The 15,381-nt window shown below is 34.9% G+C and overlaps 2 protein-coding genes and 1 long non-coding RNA gene across 3 annotated transcripts; 1 reads left to right on the top strand and 2 right to left on the bottom strand.

The window, feature by feature from the left end:
* The first annotated feature begins 11 nt into the window (after positions 1-11).
* Idh3a (isocitrate dehydrogenase [NAD] subunit alpha, mitochondrial) lies at positions 12-2,090 on the top strand. Its single transcript, XM_040712524.2, has one exon. It carries the CDS (start codon positions 835-837, stop codon positions 1,876-1,878), a length of 1,044 nt encoding a protein of 347 aa, XP_040568458.1. The 5' UTR covers positions 12-834; the 3' UTR covers positions 1,879-2,090.
* A 2,148-nt stretch (positions 2,091-4,238) lies between these two features.
* Cpsf73 (cleavage and polyadenylation specificity factor 73) lies at positions 4,239-6,591 on the bottom strand. Its single transcript, XM_040712521.2, has 2 exons — positions 4,599-6,591; positions 4,239-4,546 (listed from the first exon to the last, which is right to left on the bottom strand). The coding sequence occupies exons 1-2, from the start codon at positions 6,423-6,425 to the stop codon at positions 4,334-4,336; spliced, it is 2,040 nt and encodes a 679-aa protein (XP_040568455.1). The 5' UTR covers positions 6,426-6,591; the 3' UTR covers positions 4,239-4,333.
* A 5,562-nt stretch (positions 6,592-12,153) lies between these two features.
* On the bottom strand, positions 12,154-13,004 carry LOC121118541 (uncharacterized). Its single transcript, XR_011780368.1, has 2 exons — positions 12,864-13,004; positions 12,154-12,785 (listed from the first exon to the last, which is right to left on the bottom strand). It is a non-coding gene; the product is annotated as an uncharacterized lncRNA (long non-coding RNA).
* Between the last annotated feature and the right edge of the window lie 2,377 nt (positions 13,005-15,381).

The raw sequence follows: 15,381 nt of genomic DNA, 5'->3' as shown, positions 1-15,381 counted from the left end.
CTCTATCCTAAAATTTCATTCTCATTCTGTATTTTCCTAATACAATAGTCATTTTTTCTCATTTAAAGATATTGTTGATGATGGAATACTAAAAAGGGCTGTTTTTTTTCTCCTTTGGTCCATTTCAATTCAATTTAGAAATTTGAAATATGTGTGATTGACGTCATCACAAATTCATTTTGACGCCTCCAAGAAGAGCGTGACGTCATGATTGAGTGACATGCCCTGTCCCGGTCTTCTATTTATTATTTTATTTTTATTATATTAACTATTATTACCTAACCTATTACTTATTAGTATTCTAGCTTAAGAATCACCCGGCCTCTTGTACGTATGTATTATACAATTTGTAACTTAATATGTTGTTGTCCGGGCTTTCTATTTTTCCTATGACGTCAATGACATCGAAACTCATTTACTTACTTGAATGCAATTCTAGGCATAATAATAATATTATTATATTTAAATATTTATTATGATGTTGTATGGTACTTTTATATGGAATTCGAACCAGAGTACTTTTAATGAGATCTTGCTTGAGTCAGTGCCCAAATGTGAGACTGGGTTAAATTTAACTGAGAAATCCCGCGAGACTCCTGAGCTGCTGGAGCTCTCTTGCTTTCTCTCTGATGAGAGAAAGGAGGGGCTAGATATGGGCTGATGTATGTTATTATGTATTCAATTCGAGCTGGTGATCTGCTGGGCCCGCAGCTGCTTCGTTTTTGAATGGGGCTCCACATGCATCAGCTGATGTTGATAACTGATTAGACTTTTAACATTAATTGAAGAGAACAGCTCTAGCAAGATCGAGCAGGGTCAGTTGAATCGATCGGCATGTTGAATGTAACAAGGAATTTTATCCGTAACTACTCCTCGGGGACAAGGAGGGTGACTCTGATTCCAGGTGATGGGATCGGACCCGAAATTGCTTCTGCTGTGCAGCGAATCTTTAGCGCAGCAGAAGTTCCCATTGAGTGGGACTCCGTTGATGTGAAGCCTGTTCGACAATCCGATGGAACAATGGGCATTCCTCAAGATGCCATTGACTCCGTCAACACCAATAAAATTGGTTTAAAGTCCCCTCTTATGACCCCTGTGGGAAAAGGCTTTCGATCCTTGAATCTGGCTCTTCGTAAGGAGTTTAGCTTGTACGCAAACGTGAGGCCTTGCAAGTCCATCGAAGGCTATAAAACGCTCTACGATGATGTTGATGTTGTCACAATTCGAGAAAATACGGAGGGGGAGTACTCTGGAATAGAGCACGAAATCGTGGATGGAGTTGTTCAATCAATTAAACTTATAACTGAGGCAGCGAGCTCCAGAGTCGCTGAATATGCTTTCAAATACGCTAAAGAGAATAATAGACACAAAGTAACGGCTGTTCACAAGGCCAATATTATGCGAATGTCGGACGGCCTCTTCCTTAAATGTTGTAGGGACGCTGCTGAAAAGCATCCTGAAATTAAATTCGAGGAAAGGTACCTTGACACCGTCTGTCTTAACATGGTTCAAGATCCTGGAAAGTACGATGTTCTAGTCATGCCTAATCTCTATGGGGACATTTTATCGGATCTTTGCGCGGGTCTCATCGGTGGGCTTGGTCTTACTCCCTCTGCAAATATTGGAACTGGAGGTGCTATATTTGAGGCAGTTCACGGAACTGCACCCGACATCGCTGGAAAAGATTTGGCCAATCCAACTGCTCTCCTGCTCTCTTCTGTCATGATGTTAAGATACATGGAGTTTCATGATCAAGCTGAGCGTATTCAAAATGCATGTTTCTCTGTTATCAAAGAAGGACAAACTATTACAGGTGATCTCGGAGGAACGGCCAAATGCTCAGAGTTTACAGATGCAATTATCAGTAAATTAGGATAAAAAAGGCAATCATCCATTAATTGATAATTTAAAAAATGCTTCCTGTAACATTCATGTAAATTGTATTTCAATAATATTAATAATAAAATAGATATGAGTGCCATAACACCAATATCCATATTCAATTAATCAATTATGCACCGCTGGAACATAAAAATACACAGTACTCGTGTCGTCATAAGGTTTTTTTTAAATATAAATAATTTCAACTATTGAGTTTATTTTTTGAATCTTGGATATTTCACTATTGGACTTGGTAATGTAGGCTGTGCAAACTTGACTGATCGTCCACTACCACAAGGTTTCTGAGCTGGAGTACTTGAAACAACACTCGACCCGAATCGATGACCTGGAGTACGATTAACTGAAGGAGTAGTATTTGTCTTAGAGCCTGAATATGTTGTAGTAGGTGCAACAGCAGCAGCAGATGGATTCGAGGCCTGTTTGGATGGCTTTTTACGAGGAAGAGTAAATGATTTCTTTGCTGAATACGGAATAGAAGTAGTATCTTTCTTATTTATGGACTGGAGTTGGCTATGTGTCATATTACTAATTGAACGTCTTAGCTCTGGAGCATCACTAGAAGTACTAGACTTCTTCGCCGGACACTTTTTAGGCACTGAGATGGATCGAGTTGAGGTATTCGAGGCTGTGCCCATTTGACGCCTTGTCTCAAGAGGATTTTTGCTTTTTGCAGTATGATTTAACGACAATGGTTTTTTAGCATTTACTTCAATGTTCTTGGGAGGAAAGGTCAGTGTAGACGGTTTTCTAGGGACATAATTAACTTTTTTAAGTTCACTTTGAGTTCTTTTTTCATTGAATATACGGTTAGCAGGTGTTAGTGGACTCCTAAATATTAAATAGTCATTATACACCTCGAGTTAATCATTCATTGAGTTGTTAAATGGGAAAAATGAAGTCACTGCGAATAATTTGTGCCCCAAAGAAAAATATAAATAATGCTATAATTGTTTAAACTGGAGGTGTATAAAGATGACTTTCCTAAGATTGGGGAAAGATGGGGGTTTGTAGTGGAGTGAAGAGTCTTTTAGTGACAACTTGAGAAGACCCGATGAGGGAGGAGAAAAAAGGAGATCCGGACTCATCCCCGAAGAGAAGATAGTAGAGAGAGGGGACTCAAGAGAGAGTGGACTCATGGGAGAGGAAGAAGAGAAGAAAGTATTACTGAACTTAATACTTCCCGCAACAGCGGAAGCTTCCACTTCGATAGCATCCCAATCAGTAACATCCTCTTGAGCGAAGGCAGCAAGAGCTGAGGCTTCAGATTGGAGTCGATCCCAATCCATCCATGGATCGTCCTCAATTTGAACAAGTGTGTCCGTCTTAGGATCTGTCATTACAGACAATTGTCGAGAGGTTGTCGAATGCACCATGGACTTTAAATTAAAAGGATCGTCGTCATCCTCTTCCTCTTTGATAATTGTGTCCTCTGACAAATCTAATAAAAATCCGGGCTCAAAGGATCGATCCATTCTCAGCAAAGAAATTAAACAGATTACTGTATTAAACCCGACCCGACCCAATTTTGAATTTACTGTCTGTTATATTCAGCTACGATCGAAATTCAAATTTGAATCTTCTGACGTCACTCCCTTATTCCTCGTAGCACCTGCAGCAGTTGACGTTAGGGAAGACAACAGCAGGTTGTGTAAGCCTAGTATATCTATCACATATTTAGAATAACTTAACTCAAGGACTTCTAGTAGTATTTGCCTAACTATACTTAAAATATGCTGATTCATCATGATTTTGTGATGGTACCAATGCAAAATCAATATTTCTTGGCTTAATGTAAATTTTGTATCCCCATTTTATCCATAGTATTCGATATATACGACACCATTTTATAATTTCATAGACATTACCTCTCTTTACAGGAGTGTTTCTCAAATTGTGCGAGATAACGCAATATATATTGCACTAGGTATAATATTTTGGATATTATCAGTATAATGCGCTCTGGAATAAAAATGTTTAAAAAACACTGCTTTAACAGGGAAAAATATTATTTTATTTTAATAATTTTGCATGTATGTTGGTACAATGAATACGATATTGTTATTAAGATATTAATGGTAGGTATAATGTAAAATCTCAATCTCATAAATTCGTATATGTATCCTTCCAGTAATCAACACCTGTGGGTCACATTGAAATGTTATGTCCTATACTAATTGTATATTTTAACTTAGAAGTCCCATCCCTAAGATATTTCAGGTTTAAACAATTTGGACTGGTCTTCCCTACATAACTTTTTACTTGGCTAGAAAGTTGAGACTAGCTGTGTTCGTACGAATATTATATAAATTATAATAATAAAATAATATGTCAACTCGGAAACTCATAAAATTTTATTGTAAATGGACAGAAAATAATAAACACATAATAGTAAGATAAATAAATAGACAATTGATTCACTTGAAAACTGATTTTAATCCAAAGGAACAAGGGATTCATGTAGTTTTGTAATAGCAGTTTCTACTATTTTTCCAAAGGTTTCATCCTCATTGCAAGAAACTTCCAAGGTTTTTAAATCTATTAAAGCCTTTTTGTTATGAACAATGACTCCAAATTTATCTCCACTAAAAGTCTTTGGTACGGACTCTTCCCCGAACATGTCTTGGAGTAGTTCTATACAGCATTCCTAAAAAAGACAACTATATTAGTAAAAAGTAAAACTGCTTTGAAAAACCTACTTTAAAATGCATTTTGTCGACTCTAGCATTAGCTGGAATGTACTGAGGAGTATCTAAAGATTCTGCCTGCAAAATGGCACTCAGAACAGCATCAGCATACATATCGTTCACCGGAGACGCTATCCATTCAAGCGTAATCATTTTGTCTTCATGAATGACATCAATGGAATCGAATACTCGAATGTATTTCTTTTTCTTTTCTTTTTCCTTTGGAGTTGTTACATCACAACCAAATTGTGAAATCATAAATTGAAGTAATTGGAAGGATCCAGAGTAATAGATACTTTGTCTTTGCGTTACGACCGATGTTGTCATATCAGTATATTTGGGTAAGTCAGAAGGAGATAGAATATGATAATTAAAGTTCCTTTTGACGAGTATACCAGATACTCTGTGCTCTTGAATAGGTGGATCAACAGCGAGAGATCCCATAACTTTAGCCATCTTCTCACCACGGAAAAACAAATCCACTGACACTGTATTTCTTGGATTGTAAAAATCAATTTTCGTTGATGGATCTGCTTCATATTCACGAATTAGAGCGGATTTGAGTCTTGACATTTCATTTGCCTCTCCATGGACAAGAATGACATGCGGAGGTTTTAGCTCTCGTATGAACCCAGATGTTTGTTTATAATCAGTGTGAGCTGAAAAGGAGATATAATTGACCTGCATCTTAAGAGGTAATTTTTGTCCATTCATAGAAGCCACCTCTTCAGGCTCAGAGAGAATGTGCTTAGCAAGTGTACCTTCGACACAATAACCAGCAACAATACATCCATTTTTGGGATCTGAACACCAGGACTCAAAAAGTTCTCTACTAAGACCACTTTGCATCATGCCCGGAGATGCAAGAATAACGCATGGCCCTACATCGTCAAAGTGATCAATGCCTTTTAAATTAGAGATATGCTTAAAAACAAAGGGATTATTCACGGAAATTTGTCTCCTAATGCGTTCATTCATGGCATTTACAAATGTTTGATACACCGCCATACACTTTTTTGCGAGAGATGAGGCATAGTAAATTGGGATTTCATGTAGCTCAGGATGTGCACCCCAATACTCATCTAAAATCAAAAGGAGTTCCTGAGCTCGACCAAGAGCAAATACAGGGATGAGACAACGTCCTCCTCGGGTAACTATATCATGTACAGTGGATGTGAAGCGAGATTCACGATCTTCTCTCTTTTCATGAATATTTGTACCGTATGTGGACTCCAAAATAAGGACATGAGGCTTCAGTGAAGGAACTTCTGCAGCCATAAGATGCCGATCCTCTTCACGAGAGAAATCTCCAGTGTAAAGAGTGCGCACACCTGCAATTTCAATCATGAACATAGCAGCCCCTAAAACATGACCAGCATTATAAGCCCAAAAACGGATCCCCTTCACCTCTTTTTCTTCATGAAAATTGAGGGTTTGTATTTTTTCCATAGAGGCTTCTAAATCTTGTTCTGAATAGAGCATCTGTTCCGTGGAAATATTGGACACTTTAATGTAGTCCGAGAGGAGCCATCGATAAATGGCTTTCGTTGCATGAGTCATGAACACTTTTCCTTTAAACGTTGTCTTTTCCAAAAACCATGGGAGTGCACCCGCATGATCCAAATGAAAATGACTCACCAAGAGTAAATCAATTTCATCCGCCTCAATCAGATCCACGAATGGAAGAGCATCCATCCCAGATAATCCTGGATGGATACCGCAATCCAACAAAATTCGCTTATCTTTGAATTCTAATAAATGACATGATCGTCCGACTTCTTGGCCTGCCCCAAGAGGACGAAAAACCATCCTATCTGAATCCTCGCCATTCTTCTCCATCGCGCATTTATTTAATGAATAATATTTATTTATTTTAAATTGAACTTCAATGTTATTGTTATTGTTCACGACCGGTCCTCAAACAATGACGTCATAAAAATCTACAGGGATTACAATTTGCAAGACTTCAACTGAGTTAGCACTGAAATGTCACAATAGTAGCCATTAACTAAGTCTACTGTATTAATGTCATATTTTATTAAAAGCGTCGCTATACATTTGTAATTCAGTTCTACAAATTTTTTTATATTGCCTTTTATATTTCCCAGACTATAATTAAAACAGCCAGCACTAGTTTTCTTGTTCTGAATATATACTGATGCAATAACTACTTTCCCCAATATATATACATAAGCTTTTAAATATAGGAACTTGGGGAGATACTCAAATTATTATTTCCTTTCTGATATTGGGTATATGATTGACCGAAGGAAAAAAACTTAATTTTATTTATCTTCGGAGTATTATTTAACTTAATAATCCTACAACCATATACATCATATTGTTTGTTTCTTTCTTTAGGGACTTGCATTTCCCGGGAAACAATTTTTTTAATTACGGGATTCCGGTTAGTAAATAATAAATACAGTAAAATTTGCATATTTATTTCTATATTTTTACTTAAAAGAAATAATACATTTTAAGTTCGTCTTATCTCCATTGGTCATACCCAAAGTACTCAAGAGACTCATCTTCATCTTACCCATATATTCTCAAATCTTATTTTTAACATTATCACTAATGTACACGGTTTTTTATAGATAGAGCCCTGTAGATCCCTATTTTTTTTTTTGTATCATTATCTCATCCGATCCAACTTGTGACATAAAAAAACTTAAATAGTAGACATGAACGAGTTTATGTTAATTTGGACAATGTCGAATCATACTAAACTACAAATTAACTACGTAATTACAGTAATTACTAATGCTGATCAACAGCAAAAAAAAACAACATCAACAGCAAAAATGTTACAAAATAAAATAAGAGACTGGATGTGGCATACGTAAATATAATAATGTAAAAAATTAAGTTTTATCAGAACATGAATATTATACATGAGCTGTATTCATAAAATTAAAATATATTAAACAATAACTTACAAAAACAGACTGATTTTAAATTTAGTTATGCTTTTAATTTGCTTAGATTGACCTTTATAAATTAAATGCGGAAGAACTTCTATGTTCTTTAAGAATTAGGCAAAAAAGAAGAGATTCGAGATACTTTATCCTCAGCAAGAGATACTCGATTTCTGATATTTACAGGGATGATGATGATGGGATGAAAACATATATACTAAAAAAAGAACCAAACAAAGCTAATTTTCATACGAGAGTAGAATGGATTCTTTCCTTGGGTAGGAATCAATCCATCTATATATTATAACAATGAATATATTCAATGGTTGAAACTATGACGGGAGCCATTCACTTTCAGATTCAGATATAAGGTGTGAAATATAAAATACGATTTGTTAATTACAAATAGGTACTACAACAATTTGAAGATTACCATAAAACTGAAATATATAAAAAACAACACATTTAAACAAATTATTCTATGAGAGACAAATCTGATATTTAGATGTGCTTTTAACTTGACATTTGTTAAGACCTAAGATCATTCTTCAACCATTAAGACCGATAGATGTCGATAGCAATTCTAACATAATGAATATATGAATGTATAGGTTAAATAAATCAATTGAAATGAATTTCAATGTACAAAAATAAATTTAAAAGGACCACGTGAATATCCTCATATATGTATTCATTAAGGTTCACTATAAAATGATTGTGGTAAAAAGGTTGTGGACAAAAACGTTGGGGTAATATCGTTGCGTGGTAATATCGTCATCTACATTACCATTGTGAGACAAAAACATTGTGAGTAATATCATCGTGAAGCAATATGATTGTGAGACAAAAACATTGTGAGTAATATCATTGTGAAGCAATATGATTGTGAGTAATTTCATTGCAAGACTATAATACCATATGCAATTTCGTTGAAATTTATATCATATTCGGAAGATAAAACTTTTGAATGATGAAGAAACATACCAGGATAGAACCCTTCTAAGATACTAAAATATATAACACGGCCTACAAGCTATATAGGTAAAGTATTGGGTCCCGAAGAAAATGGAATTGATCCGCTGCCGCTTCCCTGAGCATCAAGGTACCTTTCTAATATCCCAAAATTAACCCTGACCTACAGGTTATATAAGCGAAGTTCTGGACCCCGACGCAAGTTGCATTTATCCGCCGTGGCTTCCTGAGCATCAATGTACTCTTGTTATATCCCAAAATATACCCCGGCACACAGTTTGTACAGGTGAAGTGCTAAGCCCCAAGGCAGTTTAAACTCTACTGTCGCAGCGTTTCTAAGCACCAAGGAACCTTTCTAACATTCTATAATATACGCTGGCCCCCAGGTTGTATAGGAGAACTCTGAAAATCAATATGAAGTACGAAGTTCACGAGATTGCAACTTGTAAGTACTCATAGATAATATGAGTTTGTTACAATTACAACAAGGTGAAATCTATGAAAATAAGCTTCTTTAATATATTTTCCAGCACCTTTTCTAGTTTTAAAAAAATGGAACTACGCAAGGGGTCTCGATTTTTAAATAAAAATACTGTTATTTTAAAATAAATTTAGAAGATTTATACACATACTTATAGTCCGACCCTGTTGCAAGACCTCAGTCATAGGTTGGGGGGTTCAACTACATATCTGTGGGTCAGTTTTTTTTAGAAATTATCATTGATCTATTTGCTGGACGCCAGTTGCCCATCCTTATCTATATCATCATAATTCATAAGATCCCTAAGCAAAAACATACAATACTAGAAACCAGTAAGTGAAGGTACAAGAGCACCCGCTACAAATGGAGTACAAGAACTGAGAAATGATTACAATAATATAACATATGTTTATAAGGACATTTGTCATATTTTTATGAAAAAACAAGAACTAATTATTAGATTCAAATAGTCAAAAGTATACATTTACCTTAAAAAAAGGCCTGTGATAGGCTTGGTATCATTAGAATCAAATAATTTTATTAAAACTGTGATTTATGAATTTCAAAGTCTTGACTTTTTTTTATATACGTATATATTTGACTATTTAAATCTAATAAATACTTTTTTTTCGCATAAAAATATGAAAAATGGTCGACAAATGGCCTTTTAAACTTATATTATGTGATTGTAGTAATTTTTCTGTTTTTCTACCCCATTTGTAGTCGGCGCACATGAGCCTTCGCTTACAGGTTTCTAGTACAGGTGTGCGTGTCTAAAACTGAACACTCCTTTAAATTTTACGCCATGCACATATTCGTGATTTTATTGAGTTGAAACCGCGTTATACTTCGAGGCAAGGGTCTTGACTAGTTATAAACAAAACTCCAGCAAAATCTAAATAGTAACAGTGAAACAACAGCCGATAATATGGAAAGACGTCGAGTCGCAATTTTGGAACTTTCCACGAGGGGAAAAACTCCCACTGAAATTGCCAAGGTTCTGAACTGCAGTCGCACCACCGTTTACAGCGTGGTAGCCAAAGGGACTCCTGAGGCGACCACAAGATCTAAGTCAAAGCCTCGAAGGTCGGACGAAATGGTTGCTGCCGTGAAAAAGTCTGTCGAGGACAATAGAGGCAAGGCCACCGTCAGCGGCCTCTCCAGGGAGTTCAACGTCAGCAGAATGCCCATGGACCGGCTAGTTAAGTAAAGATCTTGACCTTAAGGTGTATAAGAGAACCCCTCGTCAAGCCCTCAAGCCTGTAGACAAGGAAAAACGCCTAAAATTTAAAAGAGTGTTCAGTTTTAGACGCGCACACATGTATTTATTGATAATAATAGAAAAAGAGCACAGCTTCTGGGAGGAGGAGGATAACACTGACTATATGGCAGTCCAACCACACCACAGTGTCCCAGCACGAAACTGATCTGAAGGAGATGCTAAGGGCAGAGGTCAAGAGATTGAAAAAAAGGCCTGCAAAGTCCACCACCCAAATATTAATGCCCCGAAGCCCTCTGTTAACCAGCAGATGAGGATCATTAAAAAGGACTACGTTGCCAATGTGTGCAAGGGGTTCCAGAGGCGGTTGGAGGCATCATTGGGCTGATGGTGGCCAGATTCATTATTAATGTACTTTGTTATAGTAAAAAATATTATAAAATTAAATTTTCTCTGTACAACATCGTCCTGATCAATTATGAATATTTTAATGACTACTTATAGGGAGGTCTCAGTACTTTTTCTACACCCGGTATATAATCCTATTTATAATAAATGAAACTACATAATAGATAGAGGCATTACTTTTCAAAAATTCCACCCACTCCGGCAATACGTATCTCCAACCTTTTTCCTAAGCATTTGGCATACTAATTTTACAGTTGACACTTACATTTTGGTGTATTACTCCATACTCATATTTTGAGGGTGGATACAGGCCTTTTTCTCAATGGTGATCTACAAATAGTTGTCAAGGGGATTCAAGTTTGGTTATAATGAAGGCCAAAGTTTCTTTGACCAAAATCCCCCCACACTAATTTTCTTATTAAGTAGGATTGAGTGATCTTTGATGTGTGGTATGGAACACCATCTTGAGTGCATACCCAATCCTATATTTAGAAGCTGTAGAAAACAGAAAAAAACATTATGGGCCAAAATACTTCTAGGTATTGGGCAGTGTTGGGCAAATTACTTCCAAAATGTAATATATTATAAGTACTTGTGAAGAACATAAATACAGCCACCATAACATATCATTATTAATATACCGGTGGTAGTCTGTATTTATTAGACATCAGAGAAAAGGCAAACTTTGCTTCAGATCACTCCCTAACAAATTCACAGTGTTACTCTACGTTTTTCATGGGCACGCCCACACGTAACTACTCAATACTTTATTGTATCCATAGCCTTTTCTTCTCCCAAAAGAGAAAACTTGAAATTATATAAAAATCATTGAGCCAGTTCTCTTCCACTCAAATATTATTCTTTATTTAACTGATCACAAATTAACTACGGAATATTTGAGTTCAACCAATCAATTTTCAGAGCCTAAAATGTATAATAAAAACACATTGAAAATCGATAGATAATAAAGTCAACAAGATTTTTTGTTGACTGGAGGACACCATAGTGATTGCTCTCTCATTCTAGATATTATATTTTGTCTACTTCACATAATAAATATTTTAATTAGTCTAACTTAAAAAATGTGTTTATCTGAATGCGTCCCTTTAAAAATTTCCCTCTTTTCCCTGAAAAGTTTTGCCCACTCTTGAACTAAATTCAGACAGAAGGAAAAGCTTCATGAGGATACATAGTGACACTAATCTAATTACATTAATAAAGCAAAGTTTGTCTGTCTGTCTGGATGTTTGAAAAAGTATCATTTTTGAGTGTGCGTTTAATATTTAAAAAACTGCGTGACTTTTTGATCTAAAAAATATAATACACGAAACAATGAGCGTGTGTCATTTACACTCAGGGCATCGTGTTTTTTTCTGTTTCTTTTTTGCATGGAAGGTTGCGAGATACAATACAGACAAAGACGTGATATAAGTATAGCCATGTTCAGAAGGGCTAAGATGGAATGCTTTACGTCATTATTATGTACTTAGAGTTTATTTACAGTGACAATGCCCTGAAGGAACTTTTCCATATCCATTGTCTTATGATCAAATAGCAGAACGTTAATTTGTTGGGGTTATTTTTTATTATAAATTTTAGATATTGGCTTAGTTTTTCTCCTTAGCACACAACTTCATACTATCTAAAAATGTATCAAAATTTACACATAATGATAAAAGTTAAAATAATTTGATGTGTTCTTTGGGCAAAAGAAAAATATACAAATTTCCAATAATTATTTACCATCCATCAGTCAGTGAGCTAATAAAAAAAACATGTCGAATCTCTACTTTTCTTTTTTCTCTTCGTCAGCTGGGACTTCTTCTTCCTCAGCTTTCACAACTGTTGGATAAACAAACCCAAATGGGGGGGTATCCATAGTGATAAGGATGCACATAATAAGGAGAGTAGATACTTGGGGTTGCCACATCCTCGGGTCTGACAGCTGCCGGAAGATCAAGTTTTGGTTCAAGAGCAACGACCCTAGTTACTGGATGGATTGGATGTAGCAGTGGAAATCCAATGGGGTCAACAAATCCATCCTGGTTGACATCCTCAGAAAATCCCTCAAGTGCAAGAGGACGGAATCCTTTTGCCGTTGCTACAAGTCCATGTCCAATAACTGGATGGATAGGTCCAGATACTCTTACTATGGGTTTGCTGGAGGCTGAAGCGATTAAAAGGCAACACGCAATCAACTAGATACAATATAAAAGAGATACAATTGTGAATGACGCATTCCAAACTCTGAAATTGTGGGTATTCAAAATACTTACGAAGCTTTTCATTTTGACGTAGTGTTTAGAAAGAAGTGTGGAGTTGGATTGTGTTTCAAACTAACATCATCTTCAGTTTTATATGTATGTATTCTTGGATGGTTGAAACGCGGGCGTTTGTTTATAAGTATTTACAATAACATGCCACTCCCAAACCACTTTTTCGTATGGAAATTTAATTTTTTGCCCATTTGTATAAGGGAACAAAGTGGGCGATGCAATAATACATATATTCTATGAAAAAAATCATAAACATTAATGTTGTAAGAAGTCCCATTTTTAGGTTTATAATTTATATCCCTGCACTAAAACATTTTCTGTTGGGATCAATCGAAAAACTGATTTTGGTAATGTTTGAGGCCTATTTGGCGATTTTTGGAGTAACACATGCTATTTTATTTAAAAAAAAAAAGGAATATTTAAGGCTCATGCAAATTAGATTTTGTTACGTTGCTGAGAAAATAAAGAGGCAGTGGAATTATCGATTAATACTATTGTTTATCGATATTATGGGGTTTGAGCGTTGTTCATTTATTAGTAGTTTATTTACACACCTGAGGATATTGGCTCCACCTTGTGTTTATGATTGTTTATAAGTAGTTAGTCAATGAGTTCTAATACTATCTGAAGGAGCAATAGTGGGGAAGAAAACATGATTTTTTAATGAGAAATTTCACTTGGTAAAATCATTTGAATTTTGTACAATAATAAGATTATCATATATGTTGTAGTTGTCATTTTATGTCAACATCACGTGGTAATTTAAGCAATTCTTCCATGTTTGGATTATATTTAAAATTCCAAAAATTTATTCTTGAGCAAAATATGATAGCTTGACTGAATGTATACAATTCAAAATCAAAGTAGATTAATGTTAAACGGTTTTCTAACTTAAATAATCAAAAAAAAAATAATTGAATTAATTAATTATTTAAGTTTGTCCTTCAAAAATATAATATCAACTTCAGTTCGTGTTTGTACAAGAACATTACGTAGTAAATTTAATTAAAATAATGAATAAATATGATTCTTTGATTGATTTTTCAATATTAAAGTGTTTAATTAATTAAGTGGGTATAGTCAAGTGTATTTTCAGAATTAGTCCAATTGATTTGGAGTCGCATAATTCAAATGCTTGGATTCAGAGCCAAGATCATAAAATATTATTCCAAACTGTAAAATTAAGAATAATTTATTTTTCGATATGTGTAGTTTCGATGAAATTGTTTACGTTGATTTATTATTTTAGGGACTGAAAATTTAAATCTAATTTCTAGAATATGATTTGAATAGTTTCTTGAGGTTGGATTTATAAGATTTAGAGATCGAATCTACAGCCCTTTTAAAATTTGCAAATCATAGATAAATATACATATTCCTTGTGTTCGAAACCCACTCCGTGAATAAATACACGTGAGTCTGCTGACTCCTGGCTCACTCATAAGCCAAAATTATTTGTCCATGGGAATTAGATTTACATATTTACATTATTCTGATCATTTGAAGAACATGAATGGGTATATGGGAAATCGATACAGTCTGCCAGATGTTTCCAATTCGTCCTATTTCGGCACCAAATATAAGAATTTTGTTCATCTCAATGAATATATTATATTATTAATGCAATATTAATGGGGGAATATTTGATATTATTTGAAGAAAACTGATTCCAATTCCAAATCCATTCCATTCAACTCTGTGCGTAAATACATGAGACTTTACTAATTCCTAGATCAATTAACTGTAATGAATTATAATTGGGGATATGAACATTGAGCAATCGATGAAGTTTTTTATCAATTTTGTTCGACAACTAACATATGAATACATAATCACTCGACATAGAATTTGTGAACAATCGCTCCAAAAATGACTCACTTTAACGTTTTTGAGAAAAAATGCTTATTTTGCCTGTTTTGTGTGCAAATTTATCATTTTTTAAAGTAGTATAAAATAAATAAAGCACCTTCGGATTTGAGTTAGATTACACAATAGCTTTTGATGATATTTTTCGAAGAAAAATCCACCTGCAAGACATCTGCAAGCTTCATTAGACTCTTTTTTTTGGAGATAAATTATGTATATGATGAATCAGAGTTATGATTACTGGATCGGCTATGTCAGGGAGTCAAATTCCGACAACAACCAATTAGAGGAAGAGGAAATTTGTCGCAAAATTGACTGCTGAATAATTCCCTTCAATGATGCAACATAGGGGGAAAAACTTTGCACCAAATTGCAAAATTCTGATGTGCCATTTATGCAAAAGGTTGGACGTATAATTATCAGTGGTGGTGATGTTGAGATGCCTCATTTTAACAAGAATTCTGCAGGTTATTGCAACTTTAAGATTCATTTAACTACTAATATGAACGTCTTTAAGTATGTTTAAAACTACCAATACTGCAATCAGGAAAAAATTAACAGAAGAAAATCTTTCTGAAATCTTGATTTGTCGATATAATATAGCAAAATTTATGAATAAATTATGATGAATATAAATCAACACTCATTACTT

This window comes from Lepeophtheirus salmonis, chromosome 5, assembly GCF_016086655.4.
Source record: "Lepeophtheirus salmonis chromosome 5, UVic_Lsal_1.4, whole genome shotgun sequence".
NCBI lineage: Eukaryota > Metazoa > Arthropoda > Copepoda > Siphonostomatoida > Caligidae > Lepeophtheirus > Lepeophtheirus salmonis.
This window is presented reverse-complemented; position numbering and strand designations above follow the sequence as displayed.